Source organism: Oryctolagus cuniculus, chromosome 17, assembly GCF_051225735.1.
Source record: "Oryctolagus cuniculus isolate XC-2025 breed Fujian yellow rabbit chromosome 17, ASM5122573v1, whole genome shotgun sequence".
Taxonomy (NCBI): domain Eukaryota; kingdom Metazoa; phylum Chordata; class Mammalia; order Lagomorpha; family Leporidae; genus Oryctolagus; species Oryctolagus cuniculus.
The window spans coordinates 1,810,205-1,835,858 of NC_142883.1; the positions used below are offsets into that span (position 1 = coordinate 1,810,205).

Consider the following 25,654-nt stretch of genomic DNA (forward strand, 5'->3'; position numbering starts at 1 on the left):
TCATTTTTTAAAAAATCTGTCACTCTGCCTTCCAAATAAATAAAAATAAACATTAAAAGAAAAACAAAGTAGATTTAAAAAGAAGTCTAGTACATGATATACCATAATTTACACAATGTTATCTACTGATAGGTATTAGGTTATATGTAGGCATTCAATAAATACTAAGTAAATGAATAAGTTAATGAATGAACACTATAATAAACATTCTATTTTTAAGATTTATTTATTTGAAAGGCAGAGTTAGAGAGAGAGGTAGAGACAGAGAGAGAGGTCTTCCATTGCTGATTCACTCCCCCAAATGGTCACAACAGCCAGGACTGGGCCAGGCCAAAGCCAGGAGCCAGAAGCTTCTTCCGGGTCTCCAACATGGGTGCAGGGCCCAAACACTTGGGCTCTCCTCTGCTGCTTTCCCAAGAACATCAGCAGGGAGCTGGATGGGAGATGGAGCAGTCAAGACTCGAACCAGAGCCCATGTGGGATGTCGGCACTGTTAATTCACTGTGCCACAGCGCCGGCCGGCCCCTGTGATAAACACTCCTACAGACAACTGGGACAATCTTAAAGCACCAGCTTTTCACATTTGCTTGAATATACTATTCTCAGGCTGAAAACACACAATTCTATAAAGATAATTCCCTAGTCACTCCACTTGTGAAAATATTAACATACTATTTTCAAAACACATGGCTATGCGTAAGCCACAAAAAGAAGGAGAAAATAATCTACGCCGCATAAACACCTCAGCCTCACCGCCGCTGCGGTCAGCACACCCACAGTGCCTGGGCCTGACGCCTGGCGTGGCTTCTGGATCCAGCGGCTACTGCCGGGGACCCGGGAGCAGCACTGATGGTGCACGTGCCTCGGTCCCTGCACTCAAGGTGGAGCACCTGGCTCCTGGCTCCAGTCCTCTCGGCTGTCGCGGCATCTGGGGCATGAACCAGCGGCAGGAGCTCGCTCCCTCTCTCCCCCTCCTTCTCCCCCTCTCTCCCCCTCCTTCTCTCTATTTCTCTCTGTGTGTGTGTCTGACTTGCTGTCTCTACCTATTTCTCAAATAAATAAAATTTTTAAAAATTCTTCTCAGAGATAAAAAGGAACAATGTAGCAGCCATTTCTCAACTATATACAAATATATACACATACACACATATACATGTATATATACACACATATACACAGACACACACACATATACACGTGTATATATACACACATATACAGACACACACACATATACATGTGTATATATACACGTATATATATATTTATGTGAAAATTAGAAGCAACTTTAATGTAGTGATTAAACAGATTATAAGTTATGATCCAACCTAAAATTAACGGCAAGGTAAGACAGTAATGAGGCACCATAAAATCTATCATGAACAAGAGTGGTACAAGGGGCTAATGCTCAACACCCACCCAGCAGGACCAAGGAACACCAGGGGTTGGGGGCCAAGGGACTTGGGCAAGCTCCAGGTCCCCACAGCCTTCAGGCTTACTTGGGGCTCCTGGGCCCCTGACGGCATCCAGCGTGCACAGAGCATCTGAACCCCACACCGCTCAGGGCCCATCACTCAACACTTTTTATTGCAGGACCTAGAAGAACCAAGAAGGCAGGTTCCCAAAACAGAAACTCGAAAGCAACGACTCCCACCAGAACTCACAGAGCAAGCGCAAGGTGCCACCAAGTTCTGGGTCTGCTTGTCAGGGAGCAGCCCCAGGTCAGGACGCGGAGACAGAGACCCAAATCTGGGCTGAGGAAAGGTGGCGTCAGGCCCACTTCCAAAGCACCACCGCGCTCCTGCCCACGGGGAGACGAAGCGGAGACCCCGGCAAGGGCCACCGTCAGGCCCAGCGGGAGGCAGCAGCAGAGCCTCACCCCTGCGGCAGCTCTGGGAGAGAGCAGTCTGTCTGGCAGATTCCCAAAACTGCTCTCACAAGAATCCTCAACCGGCAAGAAACGAACCTGACGTCTAAAGAAAAACAACAGCCATTATTGAACCCACCACTCGCCACGGGGGCTTGCAGGAATCAATTCGCTCTCTGGAGAGTGCTCCTGAACGCTGATCTATGGGAAACGTGTCACACGCAGTTTTTGATAAATCTACATTCACCAGATCTCACTGGCACACACTCAACACCCGGGCGGATGTGGACCCCAGGAGAGCTCGTGTCCTGTGCCGGGAGGGGAGAGTCACTGCCGAGGGCGGAAGGAGGAGGAGCCTGGGCCTCCCCACCTGGGGCAGGATGGGGTCACCTGAACCACTTCTGCTCTTCTCCCTGGGCGAAAATTCCAGCTCAGCCCGCTTCCGACAGCTTCTGCTCTCCTCCTCCCAGACCCCCGCTCACCTGCAGCGTGAGGCTGCCCCACAAACCCGACGGGGCTGACTGGCGGCTCCGACCCAGTGAGCAGGGGTCAGTGCCAGGGGTGCTTCAGTCACGCCTCCCTAACCCTGGCCAGGCAGTCTGCAGGCTTCACAAATGCTACCCACTCAATCCCGAGAACTGTGCTGAGACGAGCAGTCCCAGGGCCACGTCACAGACGCACACGCGAACACAGGCCACAGCAGACAACGTGGAACCACCAAAGCCCATTCTCTCAGGTAAAAACGTGGCTGCATCTTCAATTCTTTAAAAAATAATAAAAGATTTATCTGAAAATCAGAGTTACAAACAGAGACCGAGATATCTTCCACCACTCATTCACTCCCCCAGATGGCCACAACAGCCAGGGCTGGGCCAGGTGGAAGCCAGGAGCTCCATCTGACTCTCCCACGGGGATGGCAGGGGCCCAGGCACTCGAGCCGTCCTCTGCTGCTCCTCCCAGGCACATCAGCAGGGAGCCGGATTGGGAGCACAGCAGCCGGGACACAAACGGTGCCCAGAAGGGACACCAGCTTCACGGACCTGGCCTCACCCACTGCCTCAGCCGCCGAATTCTGAGAAAGCAGTCTCCCGCACTGCCTGACTGTATGCAAGGGGACTTTAAACCAGTGAGAAACCACGGCAAAGGCTGCATCTGTGAATCCAATGCAAGCAGGAAGCAGCGTGGACACTGGGGCTCCTAAACGCCCACAGCTCAGGCCTGGGCTCCAGGCTCTGCTTGGCAGCCAGAGTTCAGCCAGGGGCCGGCACATGCAGTGCCTGCATCCCATGTGGGCACCAGCTCACGCTCCACTTCCAATCCAGCAGGTGGCCTGGGAAAAGCAGCGGAAGATGGTCCAAGTGCTTGCACCCCTGCCACCCATCTGGGAGACCCAGAAGAAGCTCCTGGCTTCGGCCTGGCTGAACACTGGCTCTCCATCTGAGGAGTAAACCAGCAGATGAAAGATTCTCTCCCCGCCACCTCCCTCCCTCTGATTCTTTCAAATAAATAAATAAATCTTTAAAAAAAATTCAGCCAGGTTGGATGCCCTCTCTAAATAGTCTCAGTTTACTCAGCAGTAACAAAATCCACCTGCCAGGTCTTCAGGATTAGACAGAGTGATCCATGTGAGAAACACCCTTGGGACCTGGAAAAACATGCAAAGTGCAGGGAGGGCTCCGGCCCGCCTCCCCCCACCCTGGAGAGCAGCTCCCCTTCCCTCCCCTTCCCTCCCCTTCCCTCCCCGTGCCCGCCTGCTCTCTGCAGCCTTGGATTCTGCCCCTCTGCCGCCCACTGCTCTCCGCTCAGCTCCCTGCCCCGTGCTGCCCCCTCCCTCTGCTAACAGCCAAGCCCCAGCAATTCAGCTCCCTCCCACCAAACTCCCTTTTCACCCAACAAGCCTCTCCGCCGCCAGCAGCCCTGCTCGGTCCCACAACAAGCAACTTGGGAGGCTTTACTGTGTAACCTGCACCTGCCCTGAGCATGACCTGCACAGGCCTCGGGAGTAAGGACTACGAAGTCTTCAAGACGTCACACGTTCCAAGTGCCGGCAAGCACGGGGCAGAACTGGAACTGTCACACACGCTGGCAGGGACATTTACGGGCACAAGTAGTGGAAACCAGCGTGGCAAGGGGTGGGTGTTGTGGTGTAGCACACAGACCCTCCACTCGGGACACCCACATCCCACATCAGAGTGCTTGGTTTTTTGTTTTGTTTTTTTTGTTTTTTTTTAAAGAATTATTTATTTGATAGTCAGAGTTACACATAGAGAGAAGGAGAGGCAGAGAGAGAGAGAGAGAGGTCTTCCATCCACTGGTTCACTCCCCAGACGGCTGCAATGGTGGAGCTGGGCTGATCTGAAGCCAGGAGCCAGGAGCTTCTTCCGGGTCTCCCACACGGATGCAGGGACCCAAGCACTTGGACCATCTTCTATTGCTTTCCCAGGCCATAGCAGAGAGCTGGATCAGAAAAGGAGCAGCCGGGACTTGAACCAGTGCCCATATGGGATGCCAGTGCTGCACGCTGGGGCTTTAACCCACTGCATCACAGCGCCGGCCCCGAGTGCTTGGTTTCAAGTCCCAGCTCCTCCACTTGATTCATGCTTCCTGCTAACCCACATCCCGGGGTCAGCTCCGGGGCGGCACTGGGGTGCAGCAGGGTCGCCCGCCTGGTCAGCCGCTCTGTCGCTGTCCCTGGCCTGCGGTAGTTTTCCACTGTCACCTGCTGCTACGCTAGTTCCGTTTCCCCTGCCAGAACGTTGAGAACCAGCCTTGTGTTAGTCACCGATGTGTCCTCAGCTGCTCCCAGGGCCACCAGCAGGTAGTAGTTAGGTGACCGAGCAAAGAATGGGAGAAGAGAAACCTGAGAAGATCTGTGTGTGACTCCCACTCCCCTCCTGCACTCCGGGGGAGCTGGCTTGTCACCACGGGGAAGACGTGTTGTGTGCACACCGAGGAGGAGGAAGGCCACCACGGCGGGGAACAGTCTGGGTTTAACAGGAAGTTTCAGTCTTTCTACTACATGAAAGATTTCTGCAGGTAGACATAGTGATGTTTGCACACAGTGAGAATGTCCTTAATGCCACTGAACCATGAATTTTTAATGGCTGAAATGATCACCTTTACCACAATAAGAAAAAAAAATCAAGAAGGAAACTGTACGAAGGGCTGAGAAACGCCTACACAGCCATCGTGACCACTGAACGTTGTGTGTGGTCCCCAGTGAGCAGGACTGCGCACAAAGGGCCATGACTGGGACACACAGAGACATCCGACGTGGACTGTACATCAACAGCACTGCAATAAAGGTGAGGTCCGCGTCGCCACACTCTGCAGGGCTCACCTACGACAAAGTCCTTGCTCTCAGGACACACACCAAGTACTTAGCAATGAGGGGACGGCATCTCCACCATCTCCTCAATGGTTCAGGGAAAGAAACAGGCATTTACACGGAAACAGGGAACAAGGGAGCCAGAGGCAAGGGGTGAGCAGCGGTGGCTCTGGGTTAACTGTGCCTGTAGGGAAGCTCGTTTTACTAGTCTAACAATTTTCCTGAAATTATATCAGAATTTTAAAATAAAAAATATTACTAATCAAGAACAGAAGATAAATCTGAAAAAATACTGATTGTTGGGCAAAATTAAAGCTTGTTTTTTCCGACTGCCTCCCCCTCAGCTGCTCCTGCAGGGGAGCTCCTGGCCTAGCAGGTGGTGCCACCAGGGGTCCCCTTCCACATCAGAGGGCCTGCGTTCAAGTCCTGGCTCCACGCCCCAGCCCAGCTTCCTGCCAGTGCACACCTGGGACTTAGCAGGGACGGCTCAGAGCTGGGTTCCTGCCACCGTGTGTTCCCAGCTCCTGGGCATTTAGAAAATGAACCAGAAGCTGGAGCTTGCGCTCTCTATGCATCTGTCTCTCTTCCTCTGTCTGCCTCTCAAATACAGAAAAGGGGAGCAGGCTCATGCTGTGGGCACGGGGGGCTAAGTGCATGCTTCCGGTGCGGGCATCCCAGACCAGAGCACCAGTTTGATCCCAGTCCTGGCTGCCCAGCTTCCCATCTCGCTCCCTGCTAATCCACCTGGGATAGTGGAAGACAGCCCGTGTTGGCCCCTGCCACTCACAAGGGAGACTTACATGGGAGACCCAGATGGAGTTCTTAGCTCCTGGCTTTGGTCTGGCCCAGCCCCAGCCACTGTGGCTATTTGGGGAGTGAACCAACAGATGGAAGATCTCTTTCCCTCTCTCTGTAACTCTGCCTTTCAAATAAATAAACGTTTAAAAACAGAAAATGCTCTGCAGTCACATGGACCAGTACCTGACAAATTTAAGGTGTAAAAACATGTTTAAAACATTAACATATAATGCCAAATATTTACTGGGATGACATTTTGTATATATTTAACTAGACAAAAAGAAAAAGGTGTCAAACTTCACATTTACTGAGCAAACATCGTACATATGATCGTCTGGAATCAAAGGAAGGTGGAGAAGCATGGAAGACACCATTTATATATACACCAGCGCGAGCTTGTTAGAACTTCACCTCCAGAGTTGCACAAGGTGATAATGAGGAGGAGATGTGCCCATCTACTTCAGGACCCTCCCACAGCACCCTGCTCAAAATGAACACAGCAGGCTTTTTAGAGCAGGTGTTAAAGAAACCCCGTTGAATGGTGTCTTGGTGACTACTGAGACCCACAGGAAACACGCTAATGAAAAGTACAGAGAGCAGTCACACTCTCTTCACCAGCCCTGCCCGCTCCTAACCCCACACTCCAGCCAGACGGTACTGACCTACTTTCACCAAACCAGCAGAATCTGGCCGTTTTCCACCCCTGCTGCAGTGGCCTCTCTGGGCCCTCACGGCCACTCATTGGGATGACCGCCACCCCCTCTCCACCTGCCACTCCCATGACCCTCCACGCCACACAGCCAAGATCTTTCAGACTGCAAGTCTGTGCAGGACAGCCCCCAGCTCAAACACTGAAGCAGCTTCCGGTCCATCATCAACCACAGTAAGACGCTGGTCGCTGCCACAGTAATGACGGCAAATACATGAATCTGTTCCGCTAGTGCAGGCCAATGCACGGCAGACATTCAGCTACGCAGCTACGGTGCCCACGTCCCCCGTGGGAATGCCTGGGTTGGATTCCCAGTTCTAGCTCCTGACTTCAGTTTTCTGCTAATGTAGACCCTGGGAGGCAGGGGTGATAACTCAAGCAACTGCTCCCTGTCACTCAAGTGGCAGACCTTGATTGAGTTCTGAGCTCCTGGCTTTGGCACTAGACTTTAGGGGAAGTGAACCAGTAGATGGGAACTGGTGTGTGTGTGTGTGTGTGTGTCTGCCCCACAAATAAATAAAACAATTCAATGCAAACAGTTTACATATTTAATACAAAGCCAAGGTGTTCTGGTAATAGTGCCCTCCTCCTCCAAGAGCACAGGATCAACACATCCATGAGTGCTTTATGCATAGTGCTGACGTGACCATCTGTCTCCCGGACACCAGGGCCTCATGGGTAGTCCTGACGTGACCGTCTGTCTCCCAGAACCAGGGCCTCATGGGTAGCGCTGATGTGACCGTCTGTCTCCCGGACACCAGAGCCTCATGGGTAGTGCTGACGTGACCGTCTGTCTCCAGGACACCAGGGCCTCATGGGTAGTGCTGACATGACCGTGCCAGACAGGTCAATTTTCCTCCACTCCCCTCTGGACATACACAGGACAGCTGGGCCCATAGGAGGCCTTGGGCATTGTCATACGACACATGTCAGACACACAGGCTCTTCACAAACATGTCCAGCCCCGAGTCTGGAGACCCGGGCCCCTCCTCAGGAGAAGGGAATTCGGGAAGAGTGGAACACTTCAGAACGGAGCCCGTCCTCAGTTCCAGCCAATGCCTGACTCTGGCCAACGCCCGACCTCTCCAAGCCCCTCCTCCTGATTTAAGTTTGATTCAGTTTGATGCCCACTTTCTCTCAACCACATCAAACTTCTGAAACTTCTGGTACCAAGAGTCCCTTCCACCCCTACCCATTCCTGAAGACCCCCTGACAAGATACATGGCCAGCACTGTCCACATTAGCGGTCAAAGCAGAAAGAAAAGTTTCAATACATTTATGAAGTCATTCAAAAAGAACTGTCAGCTCATTGTGCATTCAGAAATGACATCTCTCTGAGAGGATAACTGTGTTTTCAACAGTACGCTAGTGTGACAGGTGGCACGTTGCAAATCTCTCTAACAGCTGGCTGACTAGAACAGCTGGGTTCCCACGTCCGCTTCGCAGTCAGGCTACAGAAAGGTGCTGTTCGGCTGACACATTCCAGAAACCGGGCCTCAGGGATACTTCCCTGGAGAGGGCAAGAGTGTCTCCGTGTCTAAATCACTGAGAGCAATCACCTTTCATGTAACACCAACACTCAGTGAGTGGTTGTCCGAGCCTATCTGAACAGAATATAAAACAGCATCCCGCCTACCTGAACACACACCAACGTGTTTCTCAGCCACGGCACATGAAAGTCCCCTGGCCACCCTGAATGGATCGTCTACCAGTGGGTGATTTCATACTATCAGGTACTGGTCCCTTGAAAATATATGTTCACTGAACTATGCAGAAGTTTCAAATACTGGGGCCAGTGCTGTGGCGTAACAGGTCAAGCCTCCACCTGTGGCACCAGCATCTCATACAGGCGCCGGACCAAGTCCCAGCTGCTCCACTTCCAATCCAGCCTGCTGCTGATGTGTCTGGGAAAGCGGTGGAAGATGGCACAAGTGTTTGGGCCCTGCACCCACATGGGAAACCCAGAAAGCTCCTGGATCCTCGCTTCGGACTGGCCCAGTTCCAGCGTTGCAGCCATTTGGGGAGTGAACCAGAAGATGGAAGATCTCTCTCTGTCTGTCCCTCTCAATGTCTACAACTCTGCCTCTCAAACAAAAAAATAAATCTTAAAAAAAAGAAGTTTCGATATGGCCACATTTCATTCTATAATCACAAAGAACACCACGCATATTCATTCACATAACCACGCCCTCTGAGAGGCTTCAGGCGCTGCCTGCTGCTGAGCTCACAAGGGCAGACGCACAGGTTTCCAGAGCTCCAGTCTCCATATCTTACCACTGGCAACAGACACGGCCACTTGTTTTCCTTGGATGGACAGCTCATTTGGCTCCCTGTCAAGAACAAGCCTGCACAGCGCCCTGGCCTGGTCCCCCGAGCAGGCCTCAGGCTAAGTCCAGACACAGCAGCGGTCCAGCCTGCAGCCTGCCAGGCTCCTCCTCCAGGTGGCCACTGGGCCCACCAACAGCCAACAGTCATCACCGAGTATGAAGACGGGCAGGCTCAGACACTGGGGCTCAGTAAAACCAACCATTCACTGCTTTCGCAAGGAATCCTCAAGTGAAAACAGGATTTTCTCCTCAAGCGAGTGCAAGGCAAGGAAGCCGGAAGTGCTAGTGCAGGGTGGACCCACCGTCAGCAGCCACACTGAGTGCCGGCACTTTGAACCGCTGCAGTGCAGGCATCAGCAGAGTGGGGAAAGGCCAACGTTTTCTCCTCCTGTGAAAACAGCTTTGCCCCCACGGAGCCCTCAGAGGGCCCGGGGGAACCCCAGGAGCGTGGGGCACCCAGTGGGCATTCTCAGCTACGCTGCACCTCTGCAAGGCCCTGGCGCCCGATGCCCGGCGCTGTTGGCTTCTGCATCACTGCCACCCCGCCCTCCCAGACTGCCAGAGCTCACTCTGAATTGTTCAACTGAGACACTTTGACACAGTTTACTCTGGTTTAACTACATTGTTTCACTTTCCTTGCCAACCGTGTAACATATTACTTTAGGCCACTTAATTAAAACCTTAGTTTCCTCATCTATAACAAGGAAACAAGGATGCAACTTACCCTGCTACTGAGTCTAAGAGACAGCCTAGGTGAGAGCCTTCTGCAAACTGTTCACCCTCTCATCAGCACACTGACGGAACCCCTACGCTGTGCCAGGCACTGCTCCACCGGCTGGCACGGACCAGGTCCCCTTCTTGACGAAAAAGGCTCGCTTCTGGGGCGCGAGTACGGAGGACACATTCCAGAGCAGAGATCCCAGCTGCCTCCAGGGCGAAGGGCAGGTCTCTGAGGAAGGGACCCAGAGTGCCAGCAACAAGGAGCAGCCAGGCACCCGCAACCGGCAGGCAGAGCACCGGGCTCCTACCAGAAGAGCAAAGGCAGCCGGGCCCAGATCACAAAGGCTCTGCCGTCGGGGGAGGAGCTCTCCTCTGCTCCAGGAGCTCAGGAATGCAAGGGACAGTACCAGGAAGGAAGCGCAGGATCTGACGGACACTTGATAAAGACCCAGTGACCACTAGGGGTGGATCAGTCACAGGGCAAGCAGGAGCACTCGGGACCAGTCAGGACCCGGCTGTCACCAAGTCAGAGAAGTGGCTGCCCGGGCAGGGTTCGCAGCAGTGGAGACAAAACACAGGGCCCAGTGTGAGACCCACCTCCAAGGTCAAGTCAGAGGGTCTCCTGACGACCTGGATGGGGTGACGATGATGAGAGGACAGGACCAAGGATAACCTCTAGATTTAAAGCTTTAGGGACTGGCGCTGTGGCATAGTGGGTGAAGCCACCGCCTGCAGTGCTGGCATCCCAAATGGGCACTGGTTTGAGTTCCGGCTGCTCCCCTCCCGATCCAGCTCTCTGCTATGGCCTGGGAAAGCAGTGGAAGATGTCCAAGTGCTTGGGTCCCTGCACCCGCGTGGGAGACCTGGAAGAAGCTCCTGGCTCCTGGCTTCAGATCAGCACAGCTCCAGCCGCTGCGGCCACCTGGGGAGTGAACCAGCGGATGGAAGACCTCTCCCTCTCTCTGCCTCTCTTTCTAACTCTTTCAAATAAATAAATCTTAAAAAAAAAAAAAAAAAAAAAACCTTGAACACGGCTAGGTGACGCTCAGGCTATGTTGTGACAGAAAACTAAGTCAAAGCAGGCATCCGAGGAGCGTCGCAGGGAGGTCAGACAGCGCCTGAGCATCACCGTCCCATCGACGGCGTCTGAACGCAGGGCCTGGAGGAGGGCGTTAGGAATGGAGGGGGCGCAGAACAGTCCCCTGATGCTCCCACGTTCAGGCGCCAAACCAGAGCGGTCCCTGGAGTAAGCCAGGGCATGAGAGGAGACCTGGAGTGTGAAGAGTGTCACGAGGAAGGAGCGCCCAGCGGGGGCGCGGCCACTGAGGACAGACAGACCCCAGCCCCGGCACAAACCACGGCCCTGCGGAGGGCAGTCTCGGGGCAGGGCAGCGCAGGGCAGGGAGCTGAGCCGGCAGAGGAGGGCACGCAGAGACAGAGAGGGAGCAACAAAGCACACAGGGTTATTACTAACACCTTAGCATCCAGGTCTGCTCAAAGTATCTACTCACTTCCTTAGCAGTGTTTTCAAAACATGGCTACAAAATAGCCCCGCGCCCCGCCCGGAGCCTAGAAACAAGTTTCCTGGGTTTATGGTCACATCCCCACATGTGCTGATATAACTGTCTGGCCAGTAGTCCCACACACATGCAGAGTGTTCTATCAGTCGTGCTATAACACGCAGAAACAGCCTCTCTGGGGGCCAGCGCTATGGCTCAGCAGGTCAAAGCTGCAGCCTGCAGAGCCAGCATCCCCTATGGGTGCCTGTTCTGGACCCAGCTGCTCCACTTCGGATCCAGCTCCCTGCTAATGTGCCAGGGAAAGCAGCGGAGGACGGCCCAAGGTGTTGAACCCCTGCACCCACGTGGGAGACCCAGAAGAAGCTCCTGGCTGTTGCAGCCACTTGGGGAATGAACCAGCATATGGAAGATCTCTTATCTCTCTGTCTCTCCTTCTCTCACTCTCTCAAACAAATAAGTACATCTTTTTAAAAAATAGCATATCTGTCAATGATCCTGCACACATGTATGTATAATGTGTTGGTACATGTAGACAGCATGTCTGCTGTAGGTTTTACATGCATGTAGTCAGAGAGCATGTGTCGATGGTCCCACACACATGCAGAGTGCACGCTATCACTGTCACACACGTGTGACACAGTGCATCTGCCGATGGTCTTTCCCTGTCTCCACGCCACGTGCAGGCAAACAACCCCTGACCAGTGAGCCCACCCTCTCACGCGCTCTGTGAGGGGTGCAGAGAACCACAGTAATGACAGATGGGGACACAAGCTTATCTGCTGCTGCTACAGCTCTAGGAAGTCACAGATTTGTCTAGAAATGGAAAAATCACAATTTTCCTGTAAAAGCACTATGAGGGGCCAGGGCCAGTGCTGTGGCACAGCAGGTAAAAGGTAACGCTGGTTCACGCCCCAGCTGCTCCATTTCCAGGCCCTGCTAATGCACGAGGGAAAGCAGTGGAAGATGGCCCGAGTGCTCGGGCCCCTGCACCCACGTGGGAGACCAGGAAGCAGCTCTGGGCTCCTGGATTCAGCCTGGCCCAGCCCTGGCCGCTGCAGCCCTTTGGGGAGTGAATCAATGGATGGAAGATCTCTCTGTCTCTCCCTCTCTCTGTAACCTGGCCTTTCAAATAAATAAATCTTTTTTTAATGTATTAAAAAAGACTACTGGGCCGGCTCCGCGGCTCAACAGGCTAATCCTCCGCCTGCGGCGCTGGCACACCGGGTTCTAGTCCCGCTCGGGGCGCCGGATTCTGTCCCGGTTGCCCCTCTTCCAGGCCAGCTCTCTGCTGTGGCCAGGGAGTGCAGTGGAGGATGGCCCAAGTGCTTGGGCCCTGCACCCCATGGGAGACCAGGAGAAGCACCTGGCTCCTGGCTTCGGATCAGCGCAGTGCGCAGGCCGCAGTGGCCATTGGAGGGTGAACCAACGGCAAAGGAAGACCTTTCTCTCTGTCTCTCTCTCTCACTGTCCACTCTGCCTGTCAAAAAAAAAAAAAAAAAAAAAAAAAGACTACTGTTTATATCACTCTCCTACACAGAATTAACCAACCAATAATAACCATAGTAAAACCAGCAGTAGCCCAGTAATGAAAACGCAGTAACAGTGGCACATGGAAACGAGGCCTGATCAAACAAAGACGGCAGGAACACCGAATGACGGTGGGCGTGACCGTGGCTCTCCAAGGACGCCAAACATTAGAGCAGAAAAGTTTCCTGCACTCAGGGTCAACTTTAGTAAAGTCTCTCTCAGGAATCTGTAACAAGGACGGGCGGTCAGATACCAGTAAGCCATTTTCAGCATATGAACAAAATAAACATATCATGGAACTGTGCATCACCGGAAGCAGCCCGTGGCTGCCAGGAGGGGCTGACGCGGCCCCTAGCACGGCACCAACAGGCCCACCTGTGCCGCTCCACAAAGCAGCTACTCCACCGCCTCCAGGCCTGGAACAGGCTGGCCTGGATGCCCGGGTGCCCAAGATTCCCGGCCTCAGAGCAGCTGCCTACAGTTGCCACGAAAGAGCAACGTCCCACGCGGGGAACCCAGTGGCCAGAACCCACTCCACCCACTCCACGGATGGGCTTGGTTCACCTGCAGTGTTAGATCACACTGTGTGCTTCCTGGGTTTTTGTTGTTGTTGTTTTAAGATTTATTTATTTACTTGAAAGGCAGAGTATAGAGACAGAAAGAGATTCCATCCACTGGTTCACTCCCCAAATGGTCACAACAGTTGGGGCTGGGCCAGGCCAAAGCCAGGAGCCAGGAATTCCATCCAGGTCTCCCACGTGGGTGCAGGGGCCCAAGCACTTGGGCCATCTTTCACAGCTTTCCCATACAACAGCAGGAAGCTGGATCGGAAGTGGAACAGCCGGGACTCGAACTGGCACTTAAATGGGATACCAGTGTCACAGGCCACAGCCTAACCTGCTGCACTACAGTGCCAGCCCCAGCACTGTGCTTTACAACACCTGAATTAGCACCAATAATACAACTGGAAGGCCTCATGTTACAGAGCTTTCTGACTTCAAAGAACCCAGGCCATCCAGCCAAGGCCCAGCGGCCCCTTTTGCTCCAGCACAGACTCTCCAGGGCCCACGGCCCCCACCCTCCAGAAAACCAAATTCTGAGTCAAGTGTCGACTCCATTTCTCCTGGGCCTGCGCCACTTTCCTTCTGGAGTCTGGCCTGGCTCACCCATCTAGGCTGCCCCCACCTGAATTTGCAGCGTGAGCCCTGGTAGAGCCGACTGACAGCCCCAGGGGCCACAGGGCACTAAGACGCCGCCCTGCAAACCGACGGCTCCACTGCTGACTCCACTGAACAACTCGCCAAGGCAAACCTCCTCCCCGGGCTCTCTCCCAAGCAGCAATCTCGGTACTAAGATGAACAATACTTTTGTTTCTTTAATAACCTAATCATTCATAAATTAATGTGTAAGTTAAAAGGTCAAAGTTATCCACTCATCAAACAGTTTGAGTACAGGTTCAGGGTAGCAGAGGGAACATTTCAAAAAAAATTGCCCTCCAAATAGGATAAAAAATGAAGTCAGAGCTGCTTTAACGCAAACGCCTGCTCTCTCCTCCAGCCGCCCAAGATGCCGACGGCCCCATCTCTGCTGTCGCGAGGCAGGAGACCAAGAAGGAGACAAATCCCCGGAGTCTGAGAAAAGGCCTAAGCACCCTGGCGACGGACAGGACGCCCCGCACAAACGGGACCTCACATGCACCGCACCTGGCTGAGGGGCAGAGGGCCATCCTGCACAGACAGCTGCCAGTGCCTCCTGCGTTACCCGGTTCACCCAGGTCCTGGACGGCCACAAGGCTACCAACCGCTGAGGCTGGTCCCCAGGTACAGAACAGAAACAAAACAAGAGAAGCAGCTGCTGGCCTGGGCCGAGAAGGAAGCTGCTGACACAGGGGCGTCCTCACCCAGACCCCTCTGAGCAGGGTCGACACTGCCCACCTTGGTGGAGAGCAGGGAGGTGCAGCTGACCGTGACTGCACACATCGAGGTGGCCCTCTCTTGCCTGTCCTGGGTCGTAAGATGGGGACCCCCACTGCACCACCAAGGGAGAGGCCAGGCCAGGGCATCTGGCCAACAGGAAGACCTACACCACCGTGGCCTTCCCGCAGGTGCTCTGGCCAAGCTACAGGACATCACCAGGACAACTACAACGTCAGGTATGACCCGCCATCACTGGGGAGGCAACGTTCTGCGTCCAAACCTGCGGCTCGGGCTGCCAGGCTGGAGAGGCCAGGCTGACAAAGCGGTCACGGACCTGGGATAAAAGTGCACTGTGGAGTTTCCTGTAAATAACAGACCCTCCGCCAAGCAAAAATGATTTTGTAAAAAGACGTATTTATTTATTTGGAAGAGTTACAGAGAAGGAAAGAGAGGTCTTCCATCCTCTGGCTCACCCCCAAACGGCCACAAGAGCTGGGGCTGGACCAGGCCAAAGCCGGCAGCCCGGAGCTTCCTGTAGTTTCCCACAGGGTGACTGGCACCCAAGCTCTTGCTGCTTTCCCAGGCGCATCAGCAGGATTCTGGAGCGGAAGCGGAGCAGCCAGGACTCAAGGCGGTGCCCACAGAGGATGAGGCGCCGCACCACTGCTCCACGCCACCAGCCCCAAACAGCGCTTCTCGGGGCGGGTGCTCGGCGCAGCGGTGCAGAGGGGGCTGGACACCCACATCCCATAAGGGAGTGCCTACCTCTGCATCCCGGCTCCACTCCAGGTTCCGCACCCTGGGAGACAGCAGGTGACGGCTCAGGTAGCCGGGCCACCGCCGCCCACGTGGCAGACCCGGATGGGGTCCCCCGCTCCCAGCTTTGGCCTGGCCCAGCCCGAGCCACGGCAGGCATTTGGGGAGTGAACCCGTGGGCTGGGGATCTCCTCCTGTCTCCCTGCTTTTCAAACAACCAGAACTAAAGGTGTCGGCACACTGCACTACCTCTCCCAGCGACCAATTTTACTCCTTCAGTTGTTTTTGGATAAAACAAACTTCCCAAACTCTTTAAAAGGAAAAGCCAAACTAGCAACTGAGGCACCGGCGACTGATCGGCTGGAATACCGTGGTGAACTCAGATACATTCAACACCGTTCAGAAGAAAGAAACAATCTAGTCTCTCACACACACACACACACGCGAGCCCGGGCAAACCAAACATCATTAACACCAGCTTCCCTTGTACACCCCTGAACGTGCAGACAGCACAGCGGCCTGCGAGGACCACAGAGGCAGAAGCAACACAGCAGGGCGCCACCCTCTGCCTCCCGCGGCCACAGACGCACAAAACCAGCTCTCCTCCTCCCAGCCGTGGCCCACGCGGCAGCGCCCGGGCACTCCCACCCCCGTCACATGCCGCGTCCACCTTTGGAGGAATCCTGGTGGGGCCTCAGAACAGCCGCCTGGCCCCCAGGCAGAGCAGAGACGGGGTGCAGCTCCCCGCGACTCCGGGAACCTGTGCTCCTGACACCACTCAGAAGCTCCAGTCGCCCTGCTTCCCAGGCACTGCCTCGGCTCCTGCACCCAGCTGGGGCCCGCGCCCGCAGGGCCGGCATCCCACACCCGCCCAGTTCCAGTCCCGCTGCTCCACTTCCGATCCGGCTCTCTGCTGTGGCCTGGGAAAGCAGTGGAGGATGGCCAAGTCCTTGGGCCCCTGCACCCACGTGGGAGACCTGGAAGAAGCTCCTGGCTCCTGGCTTCAGCCTGGCCCACTCCGGGCTGTTTCCGCCATTTGGAGAGAGAACCAATGGACGGAAGATATTCTCTCTCTCTCGCTCTCTCGCTCTCTCGCTCTCTCGCCCTCCCTCCCTCTCTCTCTCTCTCTCTCTCGCCCTCCCTCCCTCCCTCTCTCTCTCTCTCGCCCTCCCTCCCTCCCTCTCTCTCTCTCTCGCCCTCCCTCCCTCCCTCTCTCTCGCTCTCTCGCCCTCCCTCCCTCTCTCTCTCTCTCTCTCACCCTCCCTCCCTCCCTCTCTCTCTCTCTCGCCCTCCCTCCCTCCCTCTCTCTCTCTCTCGCCCTCCCTCCCTCCCTCTCTCTCTCTCTGCCTTTCAAATAAATAAAATAAACCCTAAAGAAAATAGAAACGCGCAGCCACAGAAGGAGACCGACACGTGGTCAGCGCGCTGCCCTGCCCTCAGCGGGAACAGCGCGGACACTCGAACGCAGTCTTTTCAAAGTGGCCTAACTTAGTTCGCCGGAACCCAAGTCCAGCGAGGAGAAGCAGCGCCAGGCAGCACAGCCCTCTCCCAGCCCGCAGGCGGAAGCGTCCGGCAACACGCGCCGCCCGCCCCCCACTCACCCGATCCTTCATCCTCCAGCTCTGCGCCAGGGACTTGGAGCCCTCGATCTTCTCGCAGTGCCTCTTCTTCATGAAGGCCAGCGGCAGGTTCCAGTCGGTCAGGTCGGCCTCGTCCTCCTCCCCGAGCCCCAGCAGGGGCGACTGCAGCATCTCGGCCTCCATCGCCGGGGCCGGGGGCGGGGGGGTCCTGGGCAGCAGGCGCTCGAGAACCTCCAGCCTTGACCCCTCGTGCGGACCGGGGCTGGCCAAGGACGACCGGGCGAAGACTCGGGGGGCAGAGCGCGCCCAGACCCCCAGGCGGCCGCGCAAGTCCGGGCTCCGCGGGCCCAGTCGGGGTCGGGGAGCGAAGCCGGCGCGGACGCGCAGCCCCGGGCCCGAGCCCCCGGCCGCGTCCCCCGAGGCGCTGCGAGCCGAGGTGTCAGCAGGCGCGAGAAACTCGGGGCCTCACGGCGGCCCTGCCCGCGGCCGCCGACGCCCGGGGCCGCTCCGAGCGCACGCAGGCCGCCCGCTCCTGCGGCCGCTTCGCCCGCGGGGCCGCCTGGCCGGAGGGCAGCGGGCTCCGCGCTGCTCGGTCTCCTCCAGCCGCTCTCAGCCCTGCGGGTCCCGCACTCGCCTGAGCGGCTGCAACCAGAGCCAGGACCGGGCCATCGTGCTCGTCCGCAGCCGGCTCCTCAGCCCCGGGCCCGCGCGGCCTGGCTGGCCCTGGCCTTCGGCCCCGTGGGTCTGTCCTGCCTGAGGACAAGTCCCGAGGGCCGGGCGGCACGGGCCCGCGGAAACAACGCGGAACGCGCGCTTACTGGCTTGGGGGAGTTTTGCCCTCTGGTTTGGCGCTACAGTGAAACTCCTCTCATCAGCACATCAAGGAGGACGCCATATTGCGGAGGCCCAGAATGCATCGCGACCTACGGCGGGGCCCGGAGGCCAAACCTCCTCGGGGCGTTCGCGCGCCGAGGGACGCGGCGTTGGAAGCCCCGCCCCGGCGCCGCGGCGACCGCCATTCCGCCGTGCGTGCGGTGTAACAGTGTCTCAAAAAGCTGCTTGTTCCCACCACCGGAGCCATTCGCTTCCGAAGCAAGGACTCCGCCGCCTTGTTTTTCCCAGACTTCGCGAAGGCGGCAGAAGCTTTAGGATCGGTGATATTACGGAGAGCCTGGTGTGGGTAGGGTTTTTTGTGTGTTTTTTTTTTTTTTTTAATCGGTTCCTGGTGTCCACGATGTCGATCAGATTTTCCCTTTAGTTTTCTTCATAATGAAAACACCTGGAACAGTAATCTCCTCCGTTATCCTGGCTTCTCCTTTCCTGAGCAGGTTTTCCTATGTTGTTGCAGATGACACGCAAACCATGGAAGACCCACACCTGCCCCCAGTGAGCAGGGGTAGACGCACACCTGCCCCTCAGTGAGCAGGGTAGACCCACACCTGCCCCCCAGTGAGCAGGGTAGACCCACACCTGCCCCTCAGTGAGCAGGGGTAGACCCACACCCGCCCTCAGTGAGCAGGGTAGACCCACACCTGCCCCCCAGTGAGCAGGGTAAACCCACACCTGCCCCCCAGTGAGCAGGGTAGACCCACACCTGCCCCTCAGTGAGCAGGAGTAGACCCACACCTGCCCCCCAGTGAGCAGGGTAGACCCACACCTGCCCCCAGTGAGCAGGAGTAGACCCACACCTGCCCCCCAGTGAGCAGGGGTAGACGCACACCTGCCCCCCAGTGAGCAGGGGTAGACGCACACCTGCCCCCCAGTGAGCAGGGGTAGACGCACACCTGCCCCTCAGTGAGCAGGGGTAGACGCACACCTGCCCCTCAGTGAGCAGGGTAGACCCACACCTGCCCCTCAGTGAGCAGGGGTAGACCCACACCTGCCCCTCAGTGAGCAGGGGTAGAGACGCACACCTGCCCCTCAGTGAGCAGGAGTAGACCCACACCTGCCCCTCAGTGAGCAGGGGTAGAGACGCACACCTGCCCCTCAGTGAGCAGGGGTAGACGCACACCTGCCCCCCAGTGAGCAGGGTAGACCCACACCTGCCCCTCAGTGAGCAGGGGTAGACCCACACCTGCCCCTCAGTGAGCAGGGGTAGACGCACACCTGCCCCTCAGTGAGCAGGGGTAGAGACCCACACCTGCCCCTCAGTGAGCAGGAGTAGACGCACACCTGCCCCCCAGTGAGCAGGGTAGACCCACACCTGCCCCTCAGTGAGCAGGGGTAGACCCACACCTGCCCCTCAGTGAGCAGGGGTAGAGACGCACACCTGCCCCTCAGTGAGCAGGGGTAGACGCACACCTGCCCCCCAGTGAGCAGGGTAGACCCACACCTGCCCCTCAGTGAGCAGGGGTAGACCCACACCTGCCCCCCAGTGAGCAGGGGTAGAGACCCACACCTGCCCCCCAGTGAGCAGGGGTAGACCCACACCTGCCCCTCAGTGAGCAGGGGTAGAGACCCACACCTGCCCCCCAGTGAGCAGGGGTAGACGCACACCTGCCCCCCAGTGAGCAGGAGTAGACCCACACCTGCCCTCCAGTGAGCAGGGGTAGACGCACACCTGCCCCTCAGTGAGCAGGGGGTAGAGACCCACACCTGCCTCCAGTGAGGAGGGGTAGAGACGCACACCTGCCCCCCAGTGAGCAGGGGTAGACCCACACCTGCCCCCAGTGAGCAGGGTAGACCCACACCTGCCCCTCAGTGAGCAGGGGTAGACCCACATCTGTCCCTCAGTGAGCAGGGGTAGACCCACACCTGCCCCTCAGTGAGCAGGGGTAGACCCACACCTGCCCCTCAGTGAGCAGGGGTAGACGCACACCTGCCCCTCAGTGAGCAGGGGTAGACCCACACCTGCCCCCAGTGAGCAGGGGTAGACCCACACCTGCCCCTCAGTGAGGAGGGGTAGAGACCCACACCTGCCCCTCAGTGAGCAGGGGTAGAGACCCACACTTGCCCCCCAGTGAGCAGGGGTAGATGCACACCTGCCCCTCAGTGAGCAGGGGTAGAGACCCACACCTGCCCTCAGTGAGCAGGGGTAGACCCACACCTGCCCCCCTCACTGAGCAGGGTGTAGAGACGCACACCTGCCCCTCAGTGAGCAGGGGTAGACGCACACCTGCCCCCCTCACTGAGCAGGGTGTAGAGACGCACACCTGCCCCTCAGTGAGCAAGGGTAGACGCACACCTGCCCCCCTCACTGAGCAGGGGGTAGAGACCCACACCTGCCCCTCAGTGAGCAGTGGTGGAGACCCACACCTGCCCCCCAGTGAGCAGGGCTAGACGCACACCTGCCCCTCAGTGAGCAGGGGGTAGAGACCCACACCTGCCCCTCAGTGAGCAGGGGGTAGAGACGCACACCTGCCCCTCAGTGAGCAGGGGTAGACGCACACCTGCCCCTCAGTGAGCAGGAGTAGAGACGCACACCTGCCCCTCAGTGAGCAGGGGTAGACGCACACCTGCCCCTCAGTGAGCAGGGGTGGAGACGCACACCTGCCCCTCAGTGAGCAGGAGTAGAGACGCACACCTGCCCCTCAGTGAGCAGGGGTAGACCCACACCTGTGCCCTCCGGGGTGCAGTGGGCAGGGGTAGACCCACACCTGCCCCTCAGTGAGCAGGGGGTAGAGACGCACACCTGCCCCTCATTGGGGGGTAGAGACGCACACCTGCCCCTCAGTGAGCAGGAGTAGACCCACACCTGCCCCCCAGTGAGCAGGTTAGACCCACACCTGCCCCTCAGTGAGCAGGGGTAGACCCACACCTGCCCCTCAGTGAGCAGGGGTAGAGACGCACACCTGCCCCTCAGTGAGCAGGGGTAGACGCACACCTGCCCCCCAGTGAGCAGGGTAGACCCACACCTGCCCCTCAGTGAGCAGGGGTAGACCCACACCTGCCCCTCAGTGAGCAGGGGTAGACGCACACCTGCCCCTCAGTGAGCAGGGGTAGAGACCCACACCTGCCCCTCAGTGAGCAGGGGTAGACGCACACCTGCCCCCCAGTGAGCAGGGTAGACCCACACCTGCCCCTCAGTGAGCAGGGGTAGACCCACACCTGCCCCTCAGTGAGCAGGGGTAGACGCACACCTGCCCCTCAGTGAGCAGGGGTAGACCCACACCTGCCCCCAGTGAGCAGGGGTAGACCCACACCTGCCCCTCAGTGAGCAGGGGTAGACCCACACCTGCCCCCCAGTGAGCAGGGGTAGAGACCCACACCTGCCCCCAGTGAGCAGGGGTAGACCCACACCTGCCCCTCAGTGAGCAGGGGTAGAGACCCACACCTGCCCCCCAGTGAGCAGGGGTAGAGACCCACACCTGCCCCCCAGTGAGCAGGGGTAGACCCACACCTGCCCTCCAGTGAGCAGGGGTAGACGCACACCTGCCCCTCAGTGAGCAGGGTAGACCCACACCTGCCCCTCAGTGAGCAGGGGGTAGAGACCCACACCTGCCTCCAGTGAGGAGGGGTAGAGACGCACACCTGCCCCCCAGTGAGCAGGGGTAGACCCACACCTGCCCCCAGTGAGCAGGGTAGACCCACACCTGCCCCTCAGTGAGCAGGGGTAGACGCACACCTGCCCCTCAGTGAGCAGGGGTAGACCCACACCTGCCCCTCAGTGAGCAGGGGTAGACCCACACCTGCCCCTCAGTGAGCAGGGGTAGACGCACACCTGCCCCTCAGTGAGCAGGGGTAGACCCACACCTGCCCCCAGTGAGCAGGGGTAGACCCACACCTGCCCCTCAGTGAGGAGGGGTAGACGCACACCTGCCCCTCAGTGAGCAGGGGTAGAGACCCACACTTGCCCCCCAGTGAGCAGGGGTAGATGCACACCTGCCCCTCAGTGAGCAGGGGTAGAGACCCACACCTGCCCTCAGTGAGCAGGGGTAGACCCACACCTGCCCCCCTCACTGAGCAGGGTGTAGAGACGCACACCTGCCCCTCAGTGAGCAAGGGTAGACGCACACCTGCCCCCCTCACTGAGCAGGGGGTAGAGACCCACACCTGCCCCTCAGTGAGCAGTGGTGGAGACCCACACCTGCCCCCCAGTGAGCAGGGCTAGACGCACACCTGCCCCTCAGTGAGCAGGGGGTAGAGACCCACACCTGCCCCTCAGTGAGCAGGGGGTAGAGACGCACACCTGCCCCTCAGTGAGCAGGGGTAGACGCACACCTGCCCCTCAGTGAGCAGGAGTAGAGACGCACACCTGCCCCTCAGTGAGCAGGGGTAGACGCACACCTGCCCCTCAGTGAGCAGGGGTGGAGACGCACACCTGCCCCTCAGTGAGCAGGAGTAGAGACGCACACCTGCCCCTCAGTGAGCAGGGGTAGACCCACACCTGTGCCCTCCGGGGTGCAGTGGGCAGGGGTAGACCCACACCTGCCCCTCAGTGAGCAGGGGGTAGAGACGCACACCTGCCCCTCATTGGGGGGTAGAGACGCACACCTGCCCCTCAGTGAGCAGGGGTAGAGACGCACACCTGCCCCTCAGTGAGCAGGGGTAGAGACACACACCTGCCCCTCAGTGAGCAGGGGTAGACCCACACCTGTGCCCTCAGGGGTGCAGTGAGCAGGGCTCCTTGGCTGTGGTGTGTGTGTGCGGGATGTCAGTCCTGCATAGATCACTTTCCACTGGGTGATCTTGCAGGCCGCTGGCCAGCCCAGGGTTCATTTTTCTGCTGACCGTGCCCACCCTGAAGAACAGTGTCCCCCGTGGAGGTGACCAGCATAGAAGGCGTGCCCGCAGGTTCGGCCGCCCAGAACCTCCAGGTGGTCTCAAGACAGGGCCCTGCGCTGTGGCGTCCAGGGCCGTGTCCCCACCGCAGTCCCGATGGCCTCCGGGATATTTTCGGCGTGCAGGGGGACGCTGCTGTCCTGGCCCGCCCCACACAGCACAGTGTAGGCCTTTCCCTTTCGGTCTGCTCTCATCCGGCCACATCTTCCCCGTGAGCTCAGCCCAGGGCAAAGGCACCGAACCACGCAAGGTGCTTGACCCTTCTGTTCCCCTGCCATGTTGGCAGGAAGGAAATCCGCACCTTCTGCGGGACGCTCGGGGCCTCGGGGTCGCAGCTCCCAGGAGGACCCCAGGCCACTGCCGGCAGCAGGATGCAGCTCCTGCCTCTGCCTGGCACCCCCAGCCTCGCCCCAGCCCCGCAGACAGCTCCGCTGCAGCCAGTCTCCTGGGCGGCCACGGCCACAGGAAGCAGGCCTGTGAGGCTGGCCATTGCCAGCCGGCTCTGGGACCCCGCAACGCGCTCCATCTCCCAGAGGTTCCGTGTTCTCGCCTATGATTGTGTGAGCTGGGGAAATCCACATGCCTGTCCTGATATTCCAAGTGCAAGTAGTAAGTGAGCCCACGGAGTCACCCGGGGAACAGACACAGAAGTAGACGGTCAGTGGCCACTCAGGGTGGGTGCCTGGACGGGGGCTGAGGGCACACACATTCGGGCCCTCAGCCAGATTCCCTGAGCCGCTGGCAAAGCCTCTGCCCTTCCCTGCCCTCCGTCCCCGCGTCTGTGACAGGAAGAGGGTGTCTAAGAATACTCCGGGTGTGACATCCTGTGACTCATGTGACAGCCAGTCCAGCTCCCTCCCTGAAGTTTCAAACGTGGGCCTGACTCACCAGGTGGCATCAGGACATTTAAAGAGGCTCATGTCCGTGTGTCACAGATGACAGGGAGAGTGGCCCCCTGGGAAGCCAGGCTGTGACTAAGGACATGGGCGGGAATTCGAGGGCTGCTATGCCTCACCAGCGCCCGGCTGGCCCCAGGGGCCTGCGTTCCACCGTCCAGTGTCTCCACCTGCTTTCCATGAAGTCCCCGAGACACTGTAATCTTGGAAGCAAGTAGCAGGAATCTCGGAGGACGCCCAAGGCCTGGGCTGAATCAACCCGCGGAAAGGGGTGGGCTCTCAGAGGCCCTGGCGCGAGTCCTGACCCTGGGGGGATTCGTGAGGCCGAGTGTCACGAAACCACTCTGCTGGCACTGCGCTGCAGGTCACAGACGTGGAACTGGACAAGGGGGCCTCAGCAGAATGACCCCAACCAGTCCGAGCTGATTGGCAGTGGACGAGAGGAGCAGGCGCGCCCTCCTGCAATGCCAGCCCACCCCCGATGACCCCGTCCAGCTCCAGAACCCGGTCTGTCTGGCAAACAGCAAAACGAGCAAGAGAATAAATGCAAAAGCCTGAATGTATCGGTCCAACACCGCAGAAGTCGGGGCTAAATGCAGGGGGAGGGCTGAGACGGTGGCCCAGATGGGTCGCAGCGGCAGGAGGCACGGAGGTGGCCAGAGTGCCACGCTCCAGGCTCAGCTGTGGGCCCCCTGTGATTGACCTCATCTCTTCTCAACGCAGGAGGCGCTCGGAGCGCGGCGTTCCATTGGCAGGCAGGGCGGGCTGCGTTCCAGCCTCCAATATTGCAGGTTCTTCGCTGAATCAATCAAGGGCATTGAATGTGTTTTGTCATCAAGAATCGGGAGCAAGCCTGGAGGTCAGGGAACTGGAGAGAGCCCAGCGCTTCACTGAGCTATTGTTTTCCGTGCAGGGAGACCAGCCAGCTCTGGTCCTTCCAGAGAAATCTGTGCTTAGCTTAAAAGAAACCAAAATAGGCAGAAAGAACCTTGCTTTTGTCTGGGCATCGTTGCTCTGTTTTTAGTAAAATCCGAGCCACCCCCCCTGCAGGTTAGATGTCTGTGGATAGTGAGGTGAGAAGAAGGGAGGGAGGAGCCAGGCTCAGCCCGCTCCAGGCGGCAAAGCAGGCTCTGGGAGCTGTCTCCCTCACCCACTGCCTCCGCTACTCACACCTTTCTGTCTGTCTGTGATTCTTTGTGCAGTGAGCACGTACATTCCCAGTCCTTGCAAACCAACAATGCGATTCCCCTTCCGTAAAGGCAGTCACCCCGGGAAGCTCGGGGACCCGCGTAAGAAGTCGGGGACCCCAGTGAGAGGTCTGGGGAGCTAGAATTTGAAGCAGGGCAAGAGCTAAGAAGCAGTAGGGACGGTGCCCCAGGCCCTGTAGCCACCGCACCTGGCTTCCAGCCGGGGGACCCTGGTGGTCAGTCTGGGTGGACGAGGGCACCCATCTCCTGGACTTTGCTGGCTCAGACACTGCTGTACACAACCCTTAGGGATTCTTTGTGGAAGAGGACAAAAGTCAGTGTCCTTCCCAGGTCAAAAACTCCATTATTTAAGAAATAAAACATTGCCAATGGAGGGGGTGTGCCATCCGGGGCCCCTGGAGGTGGAATCATAAAATGCGGTCCATGCCCACGGAGGACGCAGTGGTTCAAAGGGAAGGGGGGGCTTTTATGATTGAGCCTATACTGAGAAAACATATTACCCAATAAAAATACGCAAACTGAATTTTATAAGCTTTTATTTTAATAATATTGCCTACAATAAGATTATGCCTTTATGAAAATACAAATAATATAAGCAACTGTCTCTTTTTAAACTCCTCATTTGTTATTTTGTGTAATATTTACAGAATGTCAGTGATTCTCAAATTCACGGAACATGGGGCCCTGGGGGGACAAGGCTCACCCACCATCGCCTCAGCCTGGGAAAGGGAGATTAACGAAACACACCTGCGAGAAACATGAAAATCAGCGCCGCCGCTGT

The 25,654-nt window shown here is 57.5% G+C and overlaps 1 protein-coding gene across 1 annotated transcript in view; it reads right to left on the reverse strand.

Annotated features, from left to right (window-relative positions):
• RPTOR (regulatory associated protein of MTOR complex 1) overlaps positions 1-17,906 on the reverse strand; it is a 342,586-nt gene extending 324,680 nt beyond the window's left edge. Inside the window, exon 1 of the mRNA XM_070060172.2 lies at positions 17,070-17,906. Coding sequence (XP_069916273.1) covers positions 17,070-17,231 — 162 coding nt within the window. The 5' untranslated portion in view covers positions 17,232-17,906. The remainder of the gene's footprint in view (positions 1-17,069) is intronic.
• Positions 17,907-25,654: the final 7,748 nt, after the last annotated feature.